This window comes from Zeus faber, assembly GCF_960531495.2.
Source record: "Zeus faber genome assembly, chromosome: 7".
NCBI classification, from domain to species: domain Eukaryota; kingdom Metazoa; phylum Chordata; class Actinopteri; order Zeiformes; family Zeidae; genus Zeus; species Zeus faber.
In genome coordinates, this window is record NC_137203.1 from 12,790,769 (window position 1) to 12,814,131 (window position 23,363).

A 23,363-nucleotide genomic window follows, 5' to 3' on the forward strand; every position below is an offset into this window, starting at 1 on the left:
CATACATGATGTTCGCCCTTTATTATTCATGTTAATGCAATTAAATTGAAACGAGATCAGCGAACAGATTGCTTGAAAATTTGACATTCAAAGGTCTTGTGAACTCTAGTTGCGAGATAAGGCCCGACTGACATATGAACATCGAGGGGAAATTCACTCTGTTCCTTTATTAGGAGCGGTTCCCATAACGGAGTCATTTGAGTTTAATAAGTTAATCAGAATATGATGAGGTCTCTTCTGGAAATGTGCTTGTTAAAACACTAAGCACCCCATTTAAGAAGGAGAACGTTCATTTTTGAAGTTGCTCACATGCTGTCCATACATTCTCACTCTTGTAATCGTTGGAATGCCTCTTCTCCTGTCTCATGTGGTTTGAATAATGTCCTGCTAATAGTGGAGTCATCCTATATTCCAGAGCCTAATTAGCTTTGATGTTGGGGGATCGTGGGGCCAAACTTACAGTTTCAAAGTCTGCTCCACTGTTTTAGATAATCACAAAGTGCTAATAATCTACTAAAAATGTTGTTACCCCTCTCGCCCTGCAGAACGTGCTGTGCCAACTCACTACAGAAGAAGATAATGGAACAGAAATATTTATGAGGCACATGGATGTAGCGCCAAAGCAGTACCATCTCAAAGTCCTGAAGAAGGTAGGGCCTTATAATCGCTCCAGACTCATATCTGAGTCTTTTGTAGTTGTGCATGAATATGTCTGTGTTGGTAAGAGAGGTGTGCACTGGCGGTACTCTCCCTTTCTTTTCAGAGGGTGGAGTTGCTTTCGGAGGAGATGGGGAAGATTTGCAGTTGTTCTGGAAACCCAAGTCGGAGGTGAAAGATGGGCCGATGTTTGACAAATGTTATTTATACACTACAACTTGTGGGCACGTCAAGAAAGGCAGCTTTTGCCGAAAAAATATCCCCACCACCTCAAGTGACCAAGAAACAACAAATCAATATCAAAATCAGTAGAAGACACACTTTGTCTAGAAAATAATTTGACACTCTTGGAGAAAAGTCTACGGTAAACCTTATATGGGAAAAAAAAAAGTTTTTAATGGAATTATTCTTGTAGTTTAAACCAATGAAGACAGATCTCACAATCTCCTGCCTTGCCTCTTTAGGTCGGGGTCAGTACTTTTCGCCGTGTGCACTGGATGACTGTAATCTTGTGTTTGACCTGTGAAGCTAAAATAAATAATTCTGGCCAGGTGTTCATGTGATGGCATTCTGGCGGCGTCAGAGACCTGTGTTCCCCTGGTCACATGTCCTGAGGTGGCTCCTCTTATTGGTGCACTGCTCCAGAGACCAGTGACCTGCGGCAGGGCCAAGCTCAGCCCAGACTTCCTGGTTGCCGTAAGCTCCGCCTACTCAAGGTAGGATAATCGCCAGGGAACTTTTGTTTACCCATTATGAAAATAAATTTGTATTCGTATTTTGTGTAGTAGTGTCAATACTTAAATCAACTTGATGTTAAGGTAAATGGCTTATTGTAAACAACAGCGCAACTGTATATTTGTTTTTTCCAGAGGTTTCTTGCCCTTGGACGAGCAGGCGCTTATTTCCCTGTGGTCTCACAGCCTGCCCAGCCTGGAGGTGGCAGTGATGAGCTTGCTAGAGCCTGTTCTCACCAATCCAAGTGCTGTCTCACACATCATGGAGAAACAGCTAGCAAAATCAATAATGGTCGGTAATCTTTTATCACACACTGAGAAGTGCTCTTTGAAATGGGTTCAAGTTTTGGATTTATACACCTTGGCAGGGTCCACAAAACAAGCACAGGTGTGGTGTTGTGTAACTTACATGTTCTATTGAAATCTCTGCAAAGAGGCAGACTTAAGGGAACAACAGGGGTTTTCAAATGCATGTTATACAATGAGAGGTATATCCCTGCAGAAAACTGTCGGTAGCCTGAGTTTAACTTAATGTGCAGAGGATGTCCCATGGCTGCCAACGCTCCATTTTAACTAATGTGCAAATTGACTGTATTTAGGAAGGGGTGAGAATCGGAGACGTACCCTCGAAACAAGTGCACTAGTTTTAACCTGAATTGAAGTGTATTACAGTGCTTCACTTTAGAGGTTACAGCACTCTACATAGATTTTTAGTTCTACTTTGAACCGCTTCGTAAACTGTGAAACTGCACAGCTACACAGTAATCCCTTCTCATTTCATTATGAGTTATGGCGTTGTAAGCTCTTTGCATAAGCACTTCTTGGAAAACCTTGGATGGGTTTTTATTGACTGTTTTTGCTTGGCTGACCCACATCATTTGGCTTTTTTTTTTTTTTGACATGGGCCTCCCATTTGGCTGGTATATAACTGGATCTCACGTTGTTTGGCCAATTCCACACAGCCTCCATCCCACAAAGGGAGTGTTGAACTCTGTGTCACATCGATGCGTCGCTACTCTGTCCTCACTACATAAAACTTAAGACACTGACAAGTCCAAAAATGCAGAAATAGTCATCAATCTATGATTTCTTTCTGGCTCGTCTTGAAATGAATGGTCACATTATATAATTGCCTGGAAATGAGGTATTTTTGATGCTGCAACAGCTTAGTCTAAACAAGACAAAGGGGTGAAAGCTGTGAGGTCTACGGGCCTACAATTTGTCCAAATTTTTATATATCTATATCTCTATATCTCTATATATATATATATATATATATATATATATATCTACAGTATCTTGCTATCTACCTCTATTACTACTATATCAATCTATATATATCTATATCAATCTATATATATATATATATATCCACAATAAGAGCTGAAAACATCATATAAAGTATACCCTACCCTAGAAACTTTAAAACAACGCTCTTTTTACAGTCGCACAGTTGTGAAGGACCTTTCAAGGCCCGTTGCTGTTCCACTGCGTAGCTGTAGACGTTAGAGCAAAGAAATGGAGCTTGAACGAGAAAGTTGCTTCCCCTCTGTCACTGGTTGCTCTGTCTCGAATCGTCCACTGGGCGTAAGTTTGTCCGTGGTGTCACTCATTTCTCCCGCATTGATGGTCTGCTTGCGCTGCGTCATGCTGAGTAGGTACAGGCTGGCGCTGTGCACATTTTGGAGATTAGGTCACCGTACTCCATGACTTAGACAGATGGGAACGTGGCGAGGTGCACGTATAGAGACTGCTAATGCTGCTTGTGAGGGAGCGAGACTTTCCCTGATTAAACTTGATCCCATCATCTTAAGTTTCTGAGTACTTTTAATCAGGTATGTATGAGAGAGAGAGAGAGAGAGAGAGAGAGAGAGAGAGAGAGAGAGAGAGAGAGAGAGAGAGAGAGAGAGAGAGAGAGAGAGAGAGAGAGAGAGAGAGAGAGAGAGAGAGAGAGAGAGAGAGAGAGAGAGAGAGAGAGAGAGAGAGAGAGAGAGAGAGAGAGAGAGAGAGAGAGAGAGAGACTGTCAATAGCCATGGATATATTTGTTTACTCTTGTTCATCCTTCACTGATTGGCATCTGTTATCACCTTGTTGGTACACGCGCGCACACACAGACGATGCTTTGTATGTGAGATTACATCTGGTTCAGTGTGTTTGTCCTTGTTGGTGGGAGTTATACATTTTAGACTCCATTACATTCAGCCTTCAGGCTTGTTTGGATCTCAGATGTGTATGTTTACACATCCGTGTGTGTGATCGTTGAATGGCGTGCATATGTGGGGTAAAAAATGACAGGATTTGAAGGGCCTGCCCTTCACTCTTCCACCCCCCTCCCTCCCCCACAGTTGTTTAAACTGCAATCAAAAATGGGAAATGTGAAATTAGGCTCACATTCCTTATTTGGGCTCTTCTTCTCCCCCCTCCCATGATCCTGTGAGATGCGAGGTCCAATAATAATAAACACTCACTTCCTGGGCCTTCTTGCCAAAAACAGGATGTTTGCTGCGTGCTGTAATTGACCCTCCTTGAAGTGTTAGTGGTAAGGTATGGAGAAAGATGCTTAAATACCATCTGTTTTCACTAGTGAAAACCGTGATGGTTCACACACACACACACACACACACATGCATAGCATATACAGATAGATACGCACTGACATATAAACGCATGCCAACCTAGATGTCGACAAAAAGTATCGAAAAATCGACGTAAAGCCGACGTTGTTTTCACATGCCATTCGCAGGAATCAACAAACAGGAATCTCTGTCGGTTGGAAATTATGGCTGCTGCTCGCGCCTGATTTGTTACATAATGCTATGGAACTAATACCTAAATGCTCAAAGTTTTGAGCAGATTGTAATGTTGCAATGAATGCTCAATAACACCAGAGGGGGCTGTTTGTCTGACTTTACTTGGGCAGTGAGTTTGGATAACCTTTGGTCCTTCCATGACCCGGGCTGACACTCAGGGAGCCAAACTGAGTGAGGGCAGGAGTCAAGTTCAGCCCTGCAAGTCTTCCCTGATGAAAATTAAGACTCTCAGTGGCCATCAATCATTTACACCCCCACATTTTTTTTAATTGCACGCAGTATTGATCATGTTGCCATGTCTAATTTGAAAGATTTACACTTTGAATATACATGCGTAGACAATGAACAGAAATCACGAGCCAGTAACTTTGGAAATTCACCGGCCCTGCCATTTAAGTCACAATGGCATAATTTGTTAATTTGATATTATTTTAACCAAGCCAAGTTATCCTGATATGAGGTCTCATATTGGCCATCATCAGCACAGTTTAAGGGATCTGAGCAATCGTTACAGCTCCTGAAAATGTTAACGTTGGATAATGTCAAAATTTACTTTTGCTGCAATTAAAACATGCAGTTAAATATTTTTCAATAACAAGAAACCCTGTAAAATATGGTACTTACTTTTCTAATGAGTCAGTCAGATATAGAATGTTCCCTTAAGGGTCCTTCCACAGCTCAACTATTTAAGATGGGTATGAATAGAAGAATAATTTCACCACCCATCCTCTGGATTACAGGCAAGAGAGAGGAGAATAAGGGGAATAATCAAAGTTTTTGGGGTCTAGAAGGTAAACTGACGTGAAGAGTGAGGCATGCGTGTACAATACAGCTGTTAAATGTTTGTGCCGGGGCGTTTTAAAAGGTGTTAAATCTGAAACATGTGATGAGCCAGAGTTCGGCGGAGATGAGAGAGACCGTGTGCGTGTTTGTGTACGTGCGTTTCTAATGTGCACGTAGCGCCGGTGATAAAAAGAGATCGCAATGCAAGAGAGAGACGATGTCAGTGATAAGCTAATAGGAGCAGAACAGTGGAGGAGAGAGAACGTTTGACATGGAGGTTTGTGTACAATGCGACAGTGACACCTGATGGCTGTTCTGTTGTGGAACCACTAGTGCAGTGATTTCAGCCTTTTTTTATTCTATTTTTTATTTATCTTTTTGACCATTACTCCACAAACCCCATTTGATAACATTTTGTCTCTGGGACCCCAATCTGACAAGACTTTATCGTGAGATATGATTGAGTCCAAACTTCCTTACCTGTCTTATCTGTAGTTAGGGAGATAAGAGTTAAACTATGATCAAAACGCCATTATTGTATTCTCTAACAATTTGCTAATGTGTTCTAGTCGGAGTCCAGACATTTTACAGAGTAGTGAAGCATAAATAACAAAAAAAAGCTTTATCACCATTTTCAGTGTCCTTTATAAATGTCTTGGACCCAAATAAAATGTAAAGCTCTCGGAACCCCGTCACAAAGTCTCGCATCTCTCTTTTCTCCAGCCCAAAGCCTGCGCACAGCACTGGTCAATGTTCTTGGTTGTGAATGACATCTTTAGGTAAGTCAAAGCACCGGGCTTTCCAAACTGACACCTGGTTTGGTGCAAATCATTGTGTGTCTGAGGACATTCCGCATGCTGTGTTTCTGACAGGTCCGTCCTGAAGCAAGTAGAAGGGAATCACGGTGTATTGACTCTCCTTCAGTCCTTCACTCGTTGTTTCCTCAGGGAAGTGTCGCTACTGCTGACTCAGGTAAACCCCGTGTCCCTCAACCTGAAGGTCAGGAACACCACACCACACCACACCACACCCGTCTGGCTGGTCGGATTGGAAGGAATTATCATCTGAAGAAGCTGTTAACGGAACTGATATGCTGCCACATGTCGAATCCGTTTGCTCTTGTGTAACCATAATTATTTATTAATTGCCCCAAATTAGCCTTTTAACATTTCAATTTGACATTTTGACACTAACTGAAAGGTACTGGAGTGTTACGATGTTGAAAAAGTGATTGAAGTACTTTTGGTGGAGGATGCAAAGTATCAAAGTAAAAAAAAACCAGGAAACTAGGCAGTATTCTACCCAAGTATTAAAAAAAAAAAAAAAAGCCTTTTATTGAGATGGCTCTGACTGTGGATTTCACAGTGAAATTCTACAAACCACAGGCACGTTGGAGTAGAACCAGGGTACACCCATCAGTGTTGGCAGGGACAGCTTATTCAGAAGACCTCGTACCCAAGTGTGCATTGTACCAACCAGATTTTCTTTAGTTTTCGCTTAAATATATATATTTTTTTGTTGCTTTTACATTTTGAATGTTATTTTTCTCCTATTTGTGACACAATGTGCAACTGTGAATCACTGTCCAAGGTAGTCATTACTGTTATTCTCATTATTTTGATCATTTGACCACAATTCCCACAGCTATTCGCTTCAAATTTTTTGTCGATTGAGGTGAGGCGTGTCTACCTAACATTTAATTTACATTGCGCCAGTAGTGAGTATATGTTGTGTAAACCTATGCATTACAAGACTGGTGACTAACGACGGTAACTCCCCCGTCTCACACTAGGTGGGATATATGTAATGCCAAGTGGAGGCACAGTCACTAGATGGCAGTGATTCTTTGTGTTTGAAGGAGACTCTTAAAATTCTCCTATTCATGCTGCACTAAACAGTACCTATTACACACTACATTACACTTTACTACATATTATATCATGGGTGCACTGGCTCCCCGCCAAATTGTTTTGCACATTTACGGAGGGAAGTGATGCATGGATTCATCCTGTCAGTTTTCTGTTACCGTGATCTATGGTTTGATCAGCGGAGTCTGAGCTCAGACAAAGCTGTGATTAAAGTCTACACAGCACCGAGTGCAATCTGCTTTGTTTCCTTGTAGAAGTGTGTGTCGTTGAAGACCTTCTTCCCAAACACGCCTCAACACCTTCTGCTTCCTTTGTTGACCCAGCCAACAGGTAAAAGCGTGTGGACGTCTGATGTGGGGCACGTGTGGCCGCGGGTCAATTTAGGGGCAAATTTACCACGCCCGCATTTGGTGTATAAATAAATAGGAACGATATTGCGGGGGTTCCGTATTTTTCTTTATGGGCCTTCAGGAAGCGATCCTTCTCACTGATAACTTCCAGTTGTCCAAACAACCAAACGTTTCAAGTGAGCTGTCTTTTCAGACACCTAAGCCTCACCGCCGTTGTTAATTTTTTTTTTGCACGACTATTAGTCTAATTATGCTTTCACTGATATAATTTTTTTCTGAGTGAATAATGGATAGGGGTGCTGAATAATCAAGCCCAACATGCATCATGATAGACTGATTCTTCCAGATGTTTGACCTTTCATAAAAAAATAACTTTAATAGGTTTGCAATTTTTTTTTTTTAACAAATTCCAATTCAACCCCTGTGTGCGGCTATGTGCAGTGGCATGTCAACACTAATCTGCATGCATACCTATGGAAAGTAGAGAGAAAATATTTTGCTTAAAGGATTAATTAATTTTAAAATACTGGCAACCCAATTAAACAACAAAAATGAAGGGACCATTTCAAAGAGTGAGTTTAACATGCAAAATTTGACAACTACTCTTTTTCTAGGTATATTGCTTGGAAAGGCGGAGGAGATTTGAGTTCAATGCATGAAATCCAACGGCTTGTAGTTGAGTAGGTCATTTCAGTGAAACTAAACATCCATGTGATTTTCACAAGGATGAATTGAGTTTTCATCCAGTTTTTCCACGCCTTTTCAATATGTATGGCCGAGAATGGTATTCAGTATTGTAGGATTTCTATAATAAAGTAGTGGCTCCCAACATGGGGTTGAGGAACCCCAGCTGTCTTTCGAGAGGTTCAAGGGGGGGGGGGCAAAATGATTAATTGTTGAACTTTACCACATTTACACACCATTACATACTGTATGACAGTATGTATTAAAGCATAAACTGTGTTGAAGCGTACACTACGCGCTGAAGGTCTGTTAAAGACAGGTGAACTCTCTGGAATTTGCTGCCATGGAATAATGTCAAAATTCCAATGGTAGGTGTTAAGAAAGAGCGCTAAATAAACCGCACGATCATGTGCACAAACTGCACACATCACATTTGTATCTGTGCATTTATGAAACCCGGCCTGTAAACAATGTAAAGAGCTTCGAGTTTGGACAAAGGCCCTCTGTTCTGGTCCCCTTTTAACCGAGTGCGAACTAACATCCCTCTGCAGAATGAATCGAGGCTTGTATTTTTCCAATCGATTCTAGTTAGTTATCACGCTTAAGTGTTTGACGTCAAATCAAAAAAAATTCAATAATTTGACCGATGGTGGAATAAAACTGAAGCTGAGGTGTATACCAAGTGTCAACACGGCCATCAATCAGACTGAACTCCTGACACAGGTCATGCTGGATCGGAATGCATATGGAAAACGGTGGTTCTGCCCCTGTTCACGCCGTCTTCCTATGTGTTCAGTACTTTGTACAGACTCGCTGACCTTTATTTAATTTGCCTTTTAGAAAGAAATAAAATGACAATAACTGAATGTGAACTGGTGCTACGCCTGCATAGAAGTGTTTGTCGTTACAGGTGATCCGAGGGGGGCCCGGAGGAGGCTTATCAGTGTGTAGTCAGACCGGCCTGTGGGCAGGAGTGATTTGCATGAATGGGGGCAATTTAGGGACACGCTGGAACTCATCCAGAACCCCCAGTTAATTATTACTGTGTGTGGGACGAAGGGCCACTTTTCACTGCCTACCAGACCGAACCGGTACAGTGGGAAGTGAAAGATTAGAAGTTCCATCGTGATTTGCAGTCTGTCTGCAGGGGTGGTAAATTCGGGCTGGCATTTCGGAGTACTCCGCATCTTCAATAAAGATGTTCAGAGCGTGAGTCGACCAGCTTGGCCACGGGGTCTCTATTAAAGTCCTCCGGCAGCGTCCTATGGATGGATCGTGTTGTCCCCCATCAAAAGTAATACATTCAGAGTGGTAATTGGCCTCGTACCGCCTTCCAGATGAACCGAATAGATGCCTGGCTTTGACTCATATGGATGGCGATTGATTCGTAAAATGGTTATTGATGCCAGAGTCGGTCAATACGACTCTGCCATTCAACATGTTCCCTTCCCAGAGATGCCCCCGAAGGCGCGGAGAGATCACCTGACCTGGTTGATCGAATCCCTGCGGAGACTAACAGAGGAGGAAGAGGAGGGTGACGCAAACAACGGCGCTAGGTGAGAGAGAAGCGAGGCATCGACGAAATGCGTTAATGTTTGCCTCCTACTATCAGCCCTTTGAATGCCTGTGTGGTGCGCTCATTTCCATTATCTGGTGTTGAGGGGGTGGTTAGTTAGATATTTTCCCGGTGCATCACAGTGTGTGGTGTGGCTCCTCTAAGCACTCATTAGTGGCTATTAGCCTGGGAAAGAGTGAGCTACAGAGAAAATGATTGTTGGAGAGAGGGAGCGAGGGAGAGGGGTGAGAATTGTAAGGAGTGTGAAGATAAGAAGAAAGATAAAAGATTGCATTTAAATGAGTGAACCAAAAAAAGTGGTAGAGAAGGAAGACTGACAATTCAGATAAACATAGACGGTATGGTAGATTGAGAGACAGAGAGAGAGAGAGAGGACGGTGGAAAGAAAGACGTGGCCGATGGCGCAGGGATGGGGATGTCTGACTCGCCGCCCTCCGAGCTGCGGTTTTTAACGGGGCTCCATTATCCCCGGCGGGCTCTGCTCCGGAGCGCCACGCAAACTTCCCAAAAACATTGTTCCAAGCCAGCGGTGGCAAAGCAAGCGCGTTGTGAAACATGTGGCTGCAAGGGGGCCTTTCGTAGCGGCACAGTTAAAAACATGAGCTGAAGGGATAAGGGGGTTCGGGGGGAGATTGGGCACGGGGAGCTTTAATGATGGTATTAGGGAAATTTGAGAGATCTTATCCCCCTTCTCTTAACTCCTAAGCCTTCCCCCGGTGGCTGCAGCTGTCTGACTCCTCCTCGCCCCCCCTGCCAGATCATATCTTTGGGTTGCTCATTTCTTTACCCTTTACCGGAGAAAACCCCTCACTCGCCCTCGTGTCCCTTGGCTCTCACTTGTTTCTCTCTCGCTCTCTCTCGACCTCCATTACCGTCAGATACTGCTTCTCGTGCACTCGGTCATATATTCTGTGCCGTGTTCTGCTGTATTCCCTTCTGCCATGTTGTGTAGCTCCAGTGATACAGTACCACAACCTCTATGCACTTTGGTTGACCTTATTTTATCTCTGGTTTCTGTATGAAGACATGCCCCGATTTAATATCTCATATGATTGATCCCTTCAATTGCACAGATATTGTGATTATTAAGGGTTCATTAAGCATCATTCATTAGGAATTTTCTTGCGATACCATCTAGCCGCCGAGTCGCCTGTATGCCGATACCGTTGTTATCATCGGAAACGTATCGTGATAATGTCGCATGTTATTTAGAGTAGAAGTGGCTCGGGGCCAGAACAAGGTGAACGTTGAGGTGATGTCGATGTGCACAATCCGAGTCATTGAGGCGTCCCAGTCGTGCAGCCGAGGTGTAAAGAGCAGCGCAACCAAAATGGAAGGGAATCGATTCGATTCTGCGGTGATATTTCACAAGGCTCTGCGTTTCAGTCCATGCATTCATTGTTTATGTCACCGTGCCAGTAGAATCAATGCTTGTGAATATTTAATCGGCTCTCTTGCAATGTCATTTGTCAGTCCACTTTTGAAATTTCCTTCATGTCAAACTATCGAGGAATTTGTGTAATAGCCGTGAGTAACCAAGCCGCCATTACTGTGGTGCGCTGTCACAACTACACTCGGGTGTAACTCGGATGTCTTACGGTAGCCCCTCCCTTATTGTTCCTGGAAGCTCGGGTAGAACCCGTGCTTTTCAGCTCCAACAGTAGTGGCATAGAGGGCAAAACACATACATTGCTCTGCGTCTGCGTTTGTCTGTGTGTGTGTGTATGTGGCTCCTCCTGCAGTGTTGCGCCTGCGTTCTCCTCCCACCCTGCAGGGGTCCGCATGCTGTGTTTGAGGCCTGGTTCCTGTTGGCTCAGTGTGCTCACTGGGTGGAGTTCGCCGTCCGGTCGTTGGTGTCTGCGCCGCCCGAGGACTGCAACCCGCTGCTGTGGCTGCTGACCTTCTACCACCACCCCACCAACAGGGGGCACCACAGGACACTGCAACTGGTGAACACCCCCCCCCCCCCCCCCCCCCCCCCCCCCCCCCCCGTTATGTGTTAGCAGCCGTCAAAACGTTGGGACGGGAGCTTGATTGGTTTTATCTCAACTGTTAGGGAACGTTTCACTTCCTCGGTGCAGACGACAGAAACCATTTGAGGAAGCCATCTTGAAGTTTGTATCAATTGGTCATTGTTGTTATTTCCTATCACAACGCCATTTATTTTTTGTTTTTTGCAATGCAAAAATTATTAATTCAACGGCCATTTTTTATACGTCTTTGCTTTAAACCATAAATACTGACACTTTCACTTTCTTCATAACAAGATCAAACCAAACCAACATTAACCCACGATCGGTATTGGCGGCATTTCATTCCGAGGTGATGCTAGGAAGCCAGATGTGGTCGGCCCTCACCGCGTACTGAGTGAAGTGACGTGAACTCAACCGCTACGTTTCTATTTCCGTGCGTATGGATCACATCCCAGCGTGACACGGCGACAGGGCGGGGCGTCCGCGCTCCGTCATCACCCGAGGCTCCAGGATAGATTCAGAGAAGGGTGAATAACGCGCTGGGGGATTAATTATGGATGACCCCCCTCCGCGAGCGAGGACGGGAGCAGTAGAGAGAGCGGGGGGTGAGAGACGGAGAGGGGGAAGAGTGATAGACGGGGGCTCGGGATGAGCGAGGCTGAAGGCGTGATGTCGTTTTTTACAGATTTGGCTTTTAGTGACGCGGGCGGTGCAGTGGAGCTGTGGAGGACAGGGGTGTGGAGGGGTGATACGCTATTGATTTCTCGGCCACTCCGCCCGGGGGAAAAGCAGCCGCTGCGTTATTGCTCCGTCTCCTCCTCTTAGACGACACTAACACCGCGGTGTCACCTCCGGAGCCCTGTGCCATCACACAATTGTCCGCCGCTATTTTGACGCACGACTCTGTCGATATTTTATTTTTTATTGCTTTTTTTTTTTTTCCCCTACGGAGTGGGTGCAGGCTGGAAATGAAGTGATACGGTTTATCAGCGATGTCGGTGCTAGGGCCGAGTGATGAAGCTGATATTGTCATTTATTGTTTTTCGGTGTGCGGCGTATCCTCCTGAAATGAAGATATTGTGTTATCGTGATGTATAAATGTGATGTATAAATTTAGGTTATGAAAAAATTAAACCCCAAATTCCTTCAACAATCTATAAAGTATTGGCGCTCAATTTGGAAAAAAGGTTTTTATCATATTTTAAATGAAATTAACAGTTTGGATTCATATATGAATTTATTTGATGAATTACTCAATTTTCCACCACGGATCGATGAACTTTCTCTTATATAATACCCATAAATATTAATAAAAAATATATTATTGTTATCAAGTTAACGTGGTGTGAGGATCAAAGACCATACAACTACATTTTTGCCGCCAGGTGAGGGCCAAAGAAGCGTGGGCCCACGTGAGCTTCCTCTTCCTGTCCTCGGCGCTTCCTGTTCCCGCCAGTCGCCTGCAGGCCTTAGTGGAGCTCCTGTCCAATAAAGCCCAGCACCTGGTGCTCACCATCCTGGTCAACGCCGCTGCTCACTCCCGGAGCCCACTGAGCACGGCCACCAAAATACTACGCACCGTGAGGAAGCTCTCCTAGAAATGTAGCAACATCTGTTTACACCCATAATTAAGCTTCCTGATGTGAAAGTGCATGTGCCGAGTGTCGTCACTTCCACATCTGGACCAAGATGTCTGTGGCTCCTTAAATGGTTTTGATTCAATTTTACAAATATAAGTTCTTAAGTCCCTAGTCTTACGTTTATGAGGCCGTAATTTCAACGCAAACATTTTATCTGATTTTAGTTATCCATTTGTAATTCCTGACATTTAAATTATAAAACCCTCAGATCTACTCAAGAATATAATACTTTAAGACAGATTTTTGGACAAACTAATTTTTGTTAAAAATGAGTCTTCTTATTTATCTCATCATTTAACTGATACTTCCAGACACCCTGTTGAATATACAACTCTACCTAACACAGATCCAAACCAAGTAAATCATTTAGGGAAAAAAAACAAAAACATATTACATTTGTTGTTCATGCATATTTAATTTCAACTTTGTAATGTCTGGTGTCGCCGCAGGTGGTGTGTGGCTCGGCGTCGCTCGGCGCAGCACTGTGTGTTCTCAGCTCAGCGGCGCTTGAGCTAAGCGGAGGAGGCAGCTCACCCAGCGACGCTAACAGAGTTCAGCTGAGGATCAAAGCTCTTCAGGACGCGCTCGCACAGGCATCCACGGATCCCCGCTGAAACCCAAACGTGTGCGTGTGCGCGCGCACACACACACACACACACACACACACCTATAGAGTGCTATGGAGAACTGAATATACACACACACACACTGGTGAAAACCACCACATGCACACCTGCTTTCATGGCGGTGAACAAACACATCCAGCCTCGAAGGACACACACACACACACACACACACACACACACTCTCACACACGTTGCTTATAATGCTTACGTACACACACTCGCATTGCCACACCACCGCAGGGCCGACGCGGCGCGCTGCTAGGAAGCAGCTTGTGAAATGTGTCAAAAGCCTCCCACTCGTGTAATTGTCTTCCAGTTCGGCACAGATTCCACACGCTTCACACACACTGACTGGGAGACGCTCGGGTTTCAAGGGAAAAGCAGCTTCTCATACGAAAGCTTCAGGGCTGGGCATTGATTCGATCAGATATTGACGAGACGGCTCACAATATGAGTCTATATCAGTATACTGACATCTTATCTGACGTACATTACGTTCCACGTAGCATTTCACGGAACAATTTCAGTCTTATACTAAAATTATAAATCTGAATTCATTTGTGACTGTGGTGGTATTTAATTTAAGCGGGCAATTATTGAATAACTTCCAGAAATAAAAACAGTAGAATTGTATGATAAAGAATGATGCTTTTCTCCCAGCCTTAATACAGTTGTTGCAAATGTATTTTGTCAAATTTGTAAGTAACTGTTTATTAATCATGAAAATACATGAAGACGTGAAGAAATGTGTCGGCCCTGAATCTTCTAGTAGTAGTTGTTGCAGCGTAACATTCAATTTTATTGCTTCATACATTTTGATATAGTATTTATGGATATAGTATGTATTGTCAATAGCCCGCCATGGCTGGATTTAAGCTTTTTATTAAAAAAGCCGATTTCCTGCGGCACAGATGTGATGTCTATTTATGCTGTTGAAATCAGACAGAATAAACACTTGGTGACTGTGGTTAGCGGACTCTTGGAGCTCAGGGCATCATTTATTTTTCTCAAATGTCGTACACTCTCTCTCTCTATTCTATACAGGATAAAAGAGATTAAGATGTGTATGGAAGACAGAATTCACTGATTACCACCCCGTGTCTATAGGTGAGGGCAGTGAAAACAGAATTTGTGGGTTTTTTTCCCTTCTTTCCTTTAGTTCATATTTTATGTTCTCTAAACTCAAGGTTGTTGCCAAGGACACATTTTCCACTCTAGGATTTGAAAAATAAACTTTTCATTCAGCATAAAGGTAATGAAGGTCAGTAGTATCTCTGAATTGAGTAAAACAAAGTCCTTTGGTGGTGATTGTGGTTATACAATCCCCCCCCCAAAAAACAGATCAGCATTGTTTTGTTTTCTAACGCCAGACAAACTGCAGATGGTGTGACAGGTATTGTTTTTTTTTTTTTTTTTATACTTGGTAGACCGTGTGATTCATTAGAACATCATTTTTGTTGCGCTACAGGATTGGATTTGCTGGTGAGGAGGAAGTGGAAAAATGTACCACGTAACCTGCGACAGGTGAAGCAGGTACTTTTATTGTGCTTCATTAATGACAGACAGAGCTCCACAGTGAATACATTCAGAGTAAAAAAAAAACCCCCACAAAAGTATGCATCATAAAAACATTTTGGCCTTTATAACGGTTACAAAGATATTATTTACAATGGTCTGAAATACCCTAACAATCGGCCATCTCTTGTATATTTTCCAAAGCCAGTGATTACAGAGTCGGAGTAAGCTGTTATGTATAAAAACATGACTCACCTGAAAGTATTTTCAGTCTAAACTCTCGGAACCGGATCATGACCTCAGACTAAACAGCCGCACACGGCAGTTCTGGGGAAATAAAGCGTGGATGGAAAGATTTCTGCTCCTCTAATCTTTTCCGTATTTATACATTCTACAGGAACACAGGCGGCTCCATCGCTCACCAGGGCAAATGAGTCCATTCATGACAGTTGGGGAAAAAGGAAAAAAAAAAAAAAGGTTTACAGCGGGAGGCAACAACGCTGTAAACTATATCGTCACACACGTACTACTCTCTGGAATAGTGCTGCAAATCATGGAGTCAACTGGCCTCGGTGTGATGTTCTGACTTAGCTGTACATTGCATTTGAGATGCAGGTGACTTTGCGGCATCCGTTCTTCGGAGGTTAGTTCTCTAGTCCTCTAAGCCTTTCTGAGCAAAGCTCTTCTTTTTCACTGTTGCCAAGAACCTGTGAAAGATGTTTAAAATCACATGATAAGACATTTAGTACATAAGTGCATCCACAATTTCATAATATAACATGGTCCACAGTTTCAAAGTCAGGGGAATTCAAAAACATGTCTGGATGTGGTTAGATTTATCCAGACTAGATTTTCAAAAACTGAAAAGAACATTAACTCAAGACGTTCCTTTTCCAACATCCTTGCTTTAGTCACACAGTCACAAAAAGCAGCAGGATAATGTGGATAACGATCTAAACATTCTCAATCTGATCCTTTAATGTACAGTAGCCAAATGCACAATGTGGTTGACTGGTGATGCCAGAGAGGGCAGGAGGTAAGTGTAACTGTGCCCCCCATCTGGCTGCTTGTAGAACACTGTTAAACTGCATCTGTTGGTCAATGGGGTCAGACACTTTTGAGTAAAAATGCAAAGATACAGTACATTGTCTTATTTGTTGGATTGTACAGTATAGTTATTCTTGACTGGTATTATTACCCCATTCAATCTCCAGAGATGATCCTTCAAAAATGTCTTTACACAAGGCAGTTCCACCACCATGTCCATGTTTTTATATGATGGTTGGTGTACGGTGACAAGCGGACCGGACTCCTGTTCCTGCTGAACTGAGCCAGTGGTTCTGTAAGACTGATTATCAGCTCAGTAGGCACAGGAGGCCAAGCCCAGGTCCAGTTCCATCTCATTATAGCCACACATGGTGACTGGTCCGTGGATGGCTAAAGGTTCGTTTATTTTTAACAGTGAAGAAAATAAGCTATGATTTTCTCCAAATCAAATCACTTTTGTCCACAAAGAACACGCCTGAATTATAGACTCAAGCGCAATGACATAACACAACCATTGAAATACAAATTAGTCCAATCTGGAACAGTTCCCCAAAGTACAATAAATGCACATGGTAGTTGCTGGAGAAAAGAGTATATTTTGGGTTTCTTTACACAATGTTGCATTGTCTTTTGATGTGCGGAACCCCATTTGTCCCATTAGAATGTAATAAATCACCTTTTAGATATGGGGTCTGATGGCAATTCCTCTTTTACAGGCCTTTGATGGCCATTACTCTTAGCAGACCCTAAATATAGGTCTGACACTGGCAAGCTCCACATGGCCCTCATTTCTAATTCACACATCTGTCCTCGTTTAGTCACAATTTTGCTGGAGTGAATATAAAAAGGCCGTAATACATACATCACTTATAATCTTCCCATTTTGAAATATGCTCTCGACCATCTGTCACTGTTTTGATCAGGCAGGGTTCAATGCAACCTGTTAAAAAAAAGAATTCTGAAATGCATCCAGAGTAATAAGATACACTCACTGAGAACTTTATTAGGAACACTATACTAATACTGGCTAGGGCCTCCCTTTGCTCTCCAAAACAGCTTCAATTCTTCATGGCATGGATTTCCACAACATGTTGAAAAACATTCCTTTGAGATTCTGGTCCACGTTGAAATGATTGAATCGCGCAATTTCTGCAGATTTCTCAGCTGCACATTCATGCTGCGAATCTCCCGTTCTTTCACATCCTGTGAAAGTTGTGTTCTGTTGGATTCAGACCCAGTGACTGGGAAGGAAACTGAAGAACATTGAACTCATTGTCATGTTCATGTTCAAACCAGTTTGAGAGAATTTGTGCTTTGTGACACAGTGCATTATCGTACTGGAAGTAGCCGTTAGAAGATGTGTGTGGCCATGAAGGGATGAACATGGTCAGCAACAACAACTCAAGTAGGCTGTGGCAATGAAACGATGACTGATGCCTTAAGTTTGCCAAGAAAAATCTTCCTCACACCATTACACCAGCGCCACCAGCCTGGACTGTTGACACAAGGCACATTGGGTCCATGGAGTCATGCTGTTGGCGTCAAATTCTGGCCCTACCATCTGTGTGCCTCAGTGGAAATCGAGATTCATTAGACCTGGCTACGCTTTTCCAGCCTTCAACTGTCTAGTATTGGTGAGCCCTGCTGTTGTAGCCCACCCTCCTCAAATTTTGACGTGTTGTGCATATTGAGGTTTTTCCTGCTCATCTCTCATCCTCAAGGCATTCCCGGCCGCAGAACTGCCGCTCACTGGGTGTTTTTTTTTTTTTTTGTTTTTCGCACCGTGCTGAGTAAATTCTAGAGGCTGTTGTGAGTGAAAACCCCAGGAGATCAGCAGACATACTCAAACCAGCCCGTCTGGCACCAACAATCAAACCACAGTCAAAAACACAGATCACATTTTTCCCCATTCTGATGATTGATGTGAACATTAACTGAAGCTGCTGACCCGTATCTGCATGAATAAGTAGGAGTACGTTGGTCCTAATAAAATGCAATAATAAATAATAAAAATAAACAATAAAAGCAAGCTTTAATGTGTTGATTAATCCAATACTTGTGTAGCTCACAAGGACCAGGTTCACACATATGAAGTAAATTAGAGCTATTGACGTATTAAGACTACTTTCAAAAACATGCCCAGACAGACGATCACATTGTTGAATGATGGATAATACAATGAATATATATAACATTGTCAAGAACGTTGGCTGTCTTTAAAGCAGATGAGAAGGCTGGTACTGCTTTGTTTACCGCATCTCGGCTCGTTCGGGAACTGTCCCATGGTGCAGCCTGTCAAGCTTGCAACCTTAATGGTTGTGACCGAGTCCGATTGGGAATTCCTGCCTTTTGTTTATATTATCAGGCATTTTCAGGGATGAGAAGATTCTGTTTCCTTTATTTTCTCTAAGAAGAAAAGAAAAGCATAGAGCACACAGCAATAAGTAAGCAGGGCGTAGACGACACAATGTTGTGTAGAGATGGAGAACATATATTTAACTTCTATTTCCAATCATTTTGTTTTCCCGACAGCGTGGGAATGCATCCATGAGGTTCTTCATTCTTTGTATCTAAGCCGCTAGAAATCCTAACCAGTTCTACGGCCAAAATGTGTCTGGGTTCAGAACCTTAAGTGCGGGGCACATCTTCCAGGGTTGAAACTGAATACTGATAATCCTGCTGCGTCTCCAGTCTCTTGACTCTGGGCGATTGCGAAAGTCTTTGGAGGCAGCAGCTCGAAAATAAGTCACGCAACGAGGATGACGGTTGTAGCGGCGACCGCGGCGGCGGAGGTCCCGAGCGTGAGCCGAGTCACGCAGTCTCTCGTGACCGGTAGGGTCCTCCACAACCACCGTCCACCAGACCACAGACACGGCAAATTCAAAGAGAAACTCCAAAGATTAAAAACAAGATGTTGATTCACACGAGAGGAAGGGAAAGGAGATCAGATGGGGGCGGGGGTGGGGGCGGGAAGAAAAAGAAAAAAGAAGTTACAAAAGCGGGGGAGGGGAGATGAAAGGAGGAAGAACAACAGACGGAGCGTGAGAGCGCGGCGTGCAGCTCATTAGGAACGATGCGCGCCGCGTCAAACTTGTGAGGCCTCCGAGTTTTAACTCTTCCGAGGGGCGACGGCCCCGGCGGAGAAGTGCCACAGACAGACAGGAGACACACTGCAGGTAGGAAGGGGGTGCGGGGGCGGGCGGAGCGGGGGCGGAGGAGAAGGAGCTCAGAGAACGTTTTCTTTGTATAAACAGACCGGGAGGACGGAGCGGAGGATGTGGGGGGGGGGAGATAAGAGGAGATGGAAAGGAGGAGAGGGAACAAAATGGTCAAGAGGCACTTAAAGGTCAGGCAGGAGAAAGGACACCTGAGGAAATAAGAGCAAGAGGGGTAGAGGAGTGACACGCCATTAAAAAAAAAAAAAAGAAACGAGAAAACCCGAGCCGTGGAAAAATACGGCGGCGCTCACCGTCATTTTTTTTTTTTTAAGCCCAAACCATCGACCGTGTTGAAATATGATTTTGTTGTAGACTCTAAAATAAAGGGAGCGAGTGAGAAGACCTGAGTGGGAAAAGTGTCTTATTCCATCATCGACAAGGCAAAATAAAGACCACGCAGGAGAGACTAAACGCATCGCCCTTCCCAAGTCTGGGACGTTGGCGGTGTGTGCCCGGCGCTCTTACGTTAGGCTCAATCTAAAGATTCAGGAAGGAAAAAAAAAAGTTTGAATGGTTAACCAAACAAAACAGAAGCACAGCGGCTGTTAGGAGCCTCTGAGCGCTTGCAGCCCAACTTTTCCGACCCGACTCTGAGCCCCTGGGGCCATGAATTTGGGCGGGTCTGCCCCAATGTTTCCGACCAAGATGGCGGCGAGCATGGACCTAAACCCGCCGCTTCAAACCATCCCTGAAACCGACGAGTGACGTCAGACGCTACGCCAATTTCTTTCTAGAGTATAAACACGCAGATATACACACACACACACACACACAGCATTGTACAACTCTACAGGAGCGTGCAACCAGCAGGATCAGCCTCTGTCTCTCTTCACCCCTTAATAGTCTCTCTCTCTCTCTCTCTCTCTCTCTCTCTCTCTCTCTCTCTGTGTGTGTGAGACGTCAGGTTTCTCCTCAGGTGCAGAACTTAGCCACTGTGAACAAAGAGGAGATCAATCACTGTTCACCAATCAGCTAAGCTCTGTACCTGTCTGGAGAGAGCTCACAAAGCCCGCTGACGTGCGCATTCCGGCGCGCCGACATTCTTAAAGAGGGAGGAGATTTGAAATGTACCGTCAACCATAAAAAAAAAAAAAAAAAAGATTAAACCGAAAGGAGAGTCGATAAGAGAACACCCCACCCCACCCCCGCCCTCCGGACCTCCACCCGAATAATTACAGCGGCAGCACATTGTGATTAAGTTGTCCTCGCCAATAAATTTGTTCAGTGATGGTCACGTGTAATCTCAAACAGGCGGTCAATAATTTTTCCATTTTCCGGCCAAGCGCTCCCTGACGCCGTGAGATGTATCCAGTTTGCCAGGGGTATCAGGCCGCTCCAAAAGTTTTAAAAAACCAAAACAGGATAAAACTTGATGTGTGGGTCCCTCAAGACACATCTGCTTTCCGTTCACTACCCCGAGCGTTATTTGTAAAAACAAATTCTTTCTTGTTCCGTCGGTGAAACGCGGCACCGATAACAGTGCGTGTGTGTGTGTGTGTGTGTGTATGTGTTTTTTTTTCTTTTTGCAGTCACTCGTGTGAGGTCGGGTCGCCGACATGAAAACAATGTGAAACGTAAATGTGTTTCACATGACGACGACGGGGAAAACATTCGTCATCGTTATTATCCGGCGACCTGCAAAGCAACATTATCCAGAACAATCCCACCAGGCCAAAGGGTCCGACTCTGACACGGGTGCCTTGATTACAAAAGTATGTTTTCACACAAAAAGTCACCTCGCACATCACTTAAATGTTACATTATATAATGCAACACGACTTCCAGTTACCGTCACTGTTTGGTGCAAGATTGTCATTTACACACACATGCACACCAGACACCCTGGCTCCAAAATGATCCTTCTCTGTTCCACGCTTCCAAACCATCAACTTCATTCAAAGAGGGACGGAGTCACATGCTCTTAGATAGTCCTGTTTCTTTTAGTTCCTGGGGTGTGTGTGTGTGTGTGTGTGTGTGTGTGTAAAGGTGGAGGGGCGGGAGGGGTTGCCATGGTAGCCGGCGGGGTCAGGGTTGTGTGGTAATCCCTGGCAATGTGATTTTATCATAAGTCACAAATCAGCACGCCAGGAACCCTCACAGCCCAGACATGAAAGAACAAGATCTTTCTCCCCCCCCCCCTTTATGTCTCTCCCCCTCTCGCTCTCCGTCCAACCCCGCTGTATCCCATAATGCCCGGTGCTCTCTGCGAACCCGCCGGGAGACGACCCCGATGCTGAGATTGCGAGATCTCCCGACTTTTCCTCCTTCCGCGACCAAACAACCTGACGCTGAAGGCCAGACCTGTAGATCCTCTCCTCCTCCTCCTCCTCCTCCTCCGCCTCCTCCTCCTCCTCCCCCTCCTCCTCCCCCCTCATTCACCACGCTCTGCTTCTCTGGCGATATGCCCCTCATTAAGCGGATCAAGAGGGATTCCAGAGGCATGTACCGGGGGGGAAGAAAAGAACAGGGGAGTGAGCGGGGAGGAAGAAATACCAGGAGAAATCACCATCCTCCTGAATGCACCGAGCAGCCAGCGCACCATGACAGACATGTTGTTTTCACTTCAACCCTCCCAGCCTGCCTCAGCCTAATCCCACTCTAATCTTTCAGTGTGTGTGTGTGTGTGTGTGTGTGTGTCTACGTAAGTGTGTGTGTGTGTGTGTGTGTGTGTGTCTATGTGTGTGTCTATGTGTGTGTTGTTCTAGGGATGTACCAATACAGATCCATGTCCGGATCTGTATTAGCCTACCAATATCTGTATTGGTGGGCTAAACTTTTTATTGAGAGAATATTGGCATTAGCTTTGAGAGTATAGCCAATATAAATGAAAATATAGATATGTTATATTTAATGTTATATTAAACAAAAGTAATTTCATTTCCAATTATTTGAAACACAGATGCCTCTTATGGAATAATGTGTGTGTGTGTGTGTGTATACATATATATATATACATAATTATGTCATCATGTTCTAATGACCCAATCCATTAAATGATTCAAAAGTTTGCTAAAGTTTGCAATGTAAAAGGGTGTGTGTGTGTGTGTGTGTGTGTGTGTGTGTCTTAATCTGTGTTTCGGTGTGTGTTTACAGGGTTAACTTTGTTTTCCTACCATTTAAGAGATAAGCAATATGCACATATGTCTGGTGATACTGCTGTGCATGCGTTTTAGGTCTTGTGGCAGCTGCACATGTATAGTAAGTGTGTGTGTGGTGATGACACGATACGTGTTTGTGTAGAATCTATAGGCAGTGTAGTTGCTTAAGAGAGGGTGATGAGGGAGCACACACACACACACACACACACACACACACACACACACACACACACACACACACACACACACACACACACACAGGGACAGTGATAGTTCATCCATCATTTTAATTGGCGAGCGATTTGGGCCTGAACTACTTGACCAGCACAATCCATCCATGTTTACAGTGTCCCGTTTGGCTCAAGCCGAGGGGAAAACATGACAAACAATATCTCAAAAGGCTTTTTTCCTCATTTTATTCCATTCCCTTATACCACGGGTTGGAAACCTGCCGCCCACAGGCGTATTGCGGCCCTCCAATCAATCACGTGGCCCACTGGGTGCTTCCTAGAACGGATATAGCCGTAGTTTAAAGTAATAGTTAATAGAAGTCTGTGGCCCGCTGTCGTTCATGTAATTATTAATCTTGAATTTGCTTTTAATAATTTGTCTGGTAAAATAAAATGAATGGAAGAACTAAACAATCTGGCCCCAAACAGGAAAGAGGTTCTCTGCCACTGCCCTGTACTAATGTAAACCTCCCCACCACCACCACCCCCGCAAGGAGGGACAGCGAGATAGTGCTGATGACAAAATATCCACGGGCACAAACAGACACTGCAG

General features: G+C 44.1%; 2 protein-coding genes across 2 annotated transcripts in view; one reads left to right on the top strand and one right to left on the bottom strand.

The window, feature by feature from the left end:
• Positions 1-14,612, top strand: part of fancc (FA complementation group C) — a 29,234-nt gene extending 14,622 nt beyond the window's left edge. Inside the window, exons 5-15 of the mRNA XM_080004531.1 lie at positions 546-650; positions 764-828; positions 1,209-1,373; positions 1,527-1,683; positions 5,709-5,764; positions 5,858-5,957; positions 7,108-7,183; positions 9,341-9,443; positions 11,238-11,412; positions 12,822-13,016; positions 13,526-14,612. Coding sequence (XP_079860657.1) covers positions 546-650; positions 764-828; positions 1,209-1,373; positions 1,527-1,683; positions 5,709-5,764; positions 5,858-5,957; positions 7,108-7,183; positions 9,341-9,443; positions 11,238-11,412; positions 12,822-13,016; positions 13,526-13,690 — 1,362 coding nt within the window. The 3' untranslated portion in view covers positions 13,691-14,612. The remainder of the gene's footprint in view (positions 1-545; positions 651-763; positions 829-1,208; positions 1,374-1,526; positions 1,684-5,708; positions 5,765-5,857; positions 5,958-7,107; positions 7,184-9,340; positions 9,444-11,237; positions 11,413-12,821; positions 13,017-13,525) is intronic.
• Positions 14,613-15,206: 594 nt separating this feature from the next.
• The window catches only part of aopep (aminopeptidase O (putative)), a gene marked incomplete at its 5' end in the record, with an annotated part of 82,246 nt that continues 74,089 nt past the window's right edge, over positions 15,207-23,363 (bottom strand). The window contains one exon of the mRNA XM_080004194.1: positions 15,207-15,924. The remainder of the gene's footprint in view (positions 15,925-23,363) is intronic.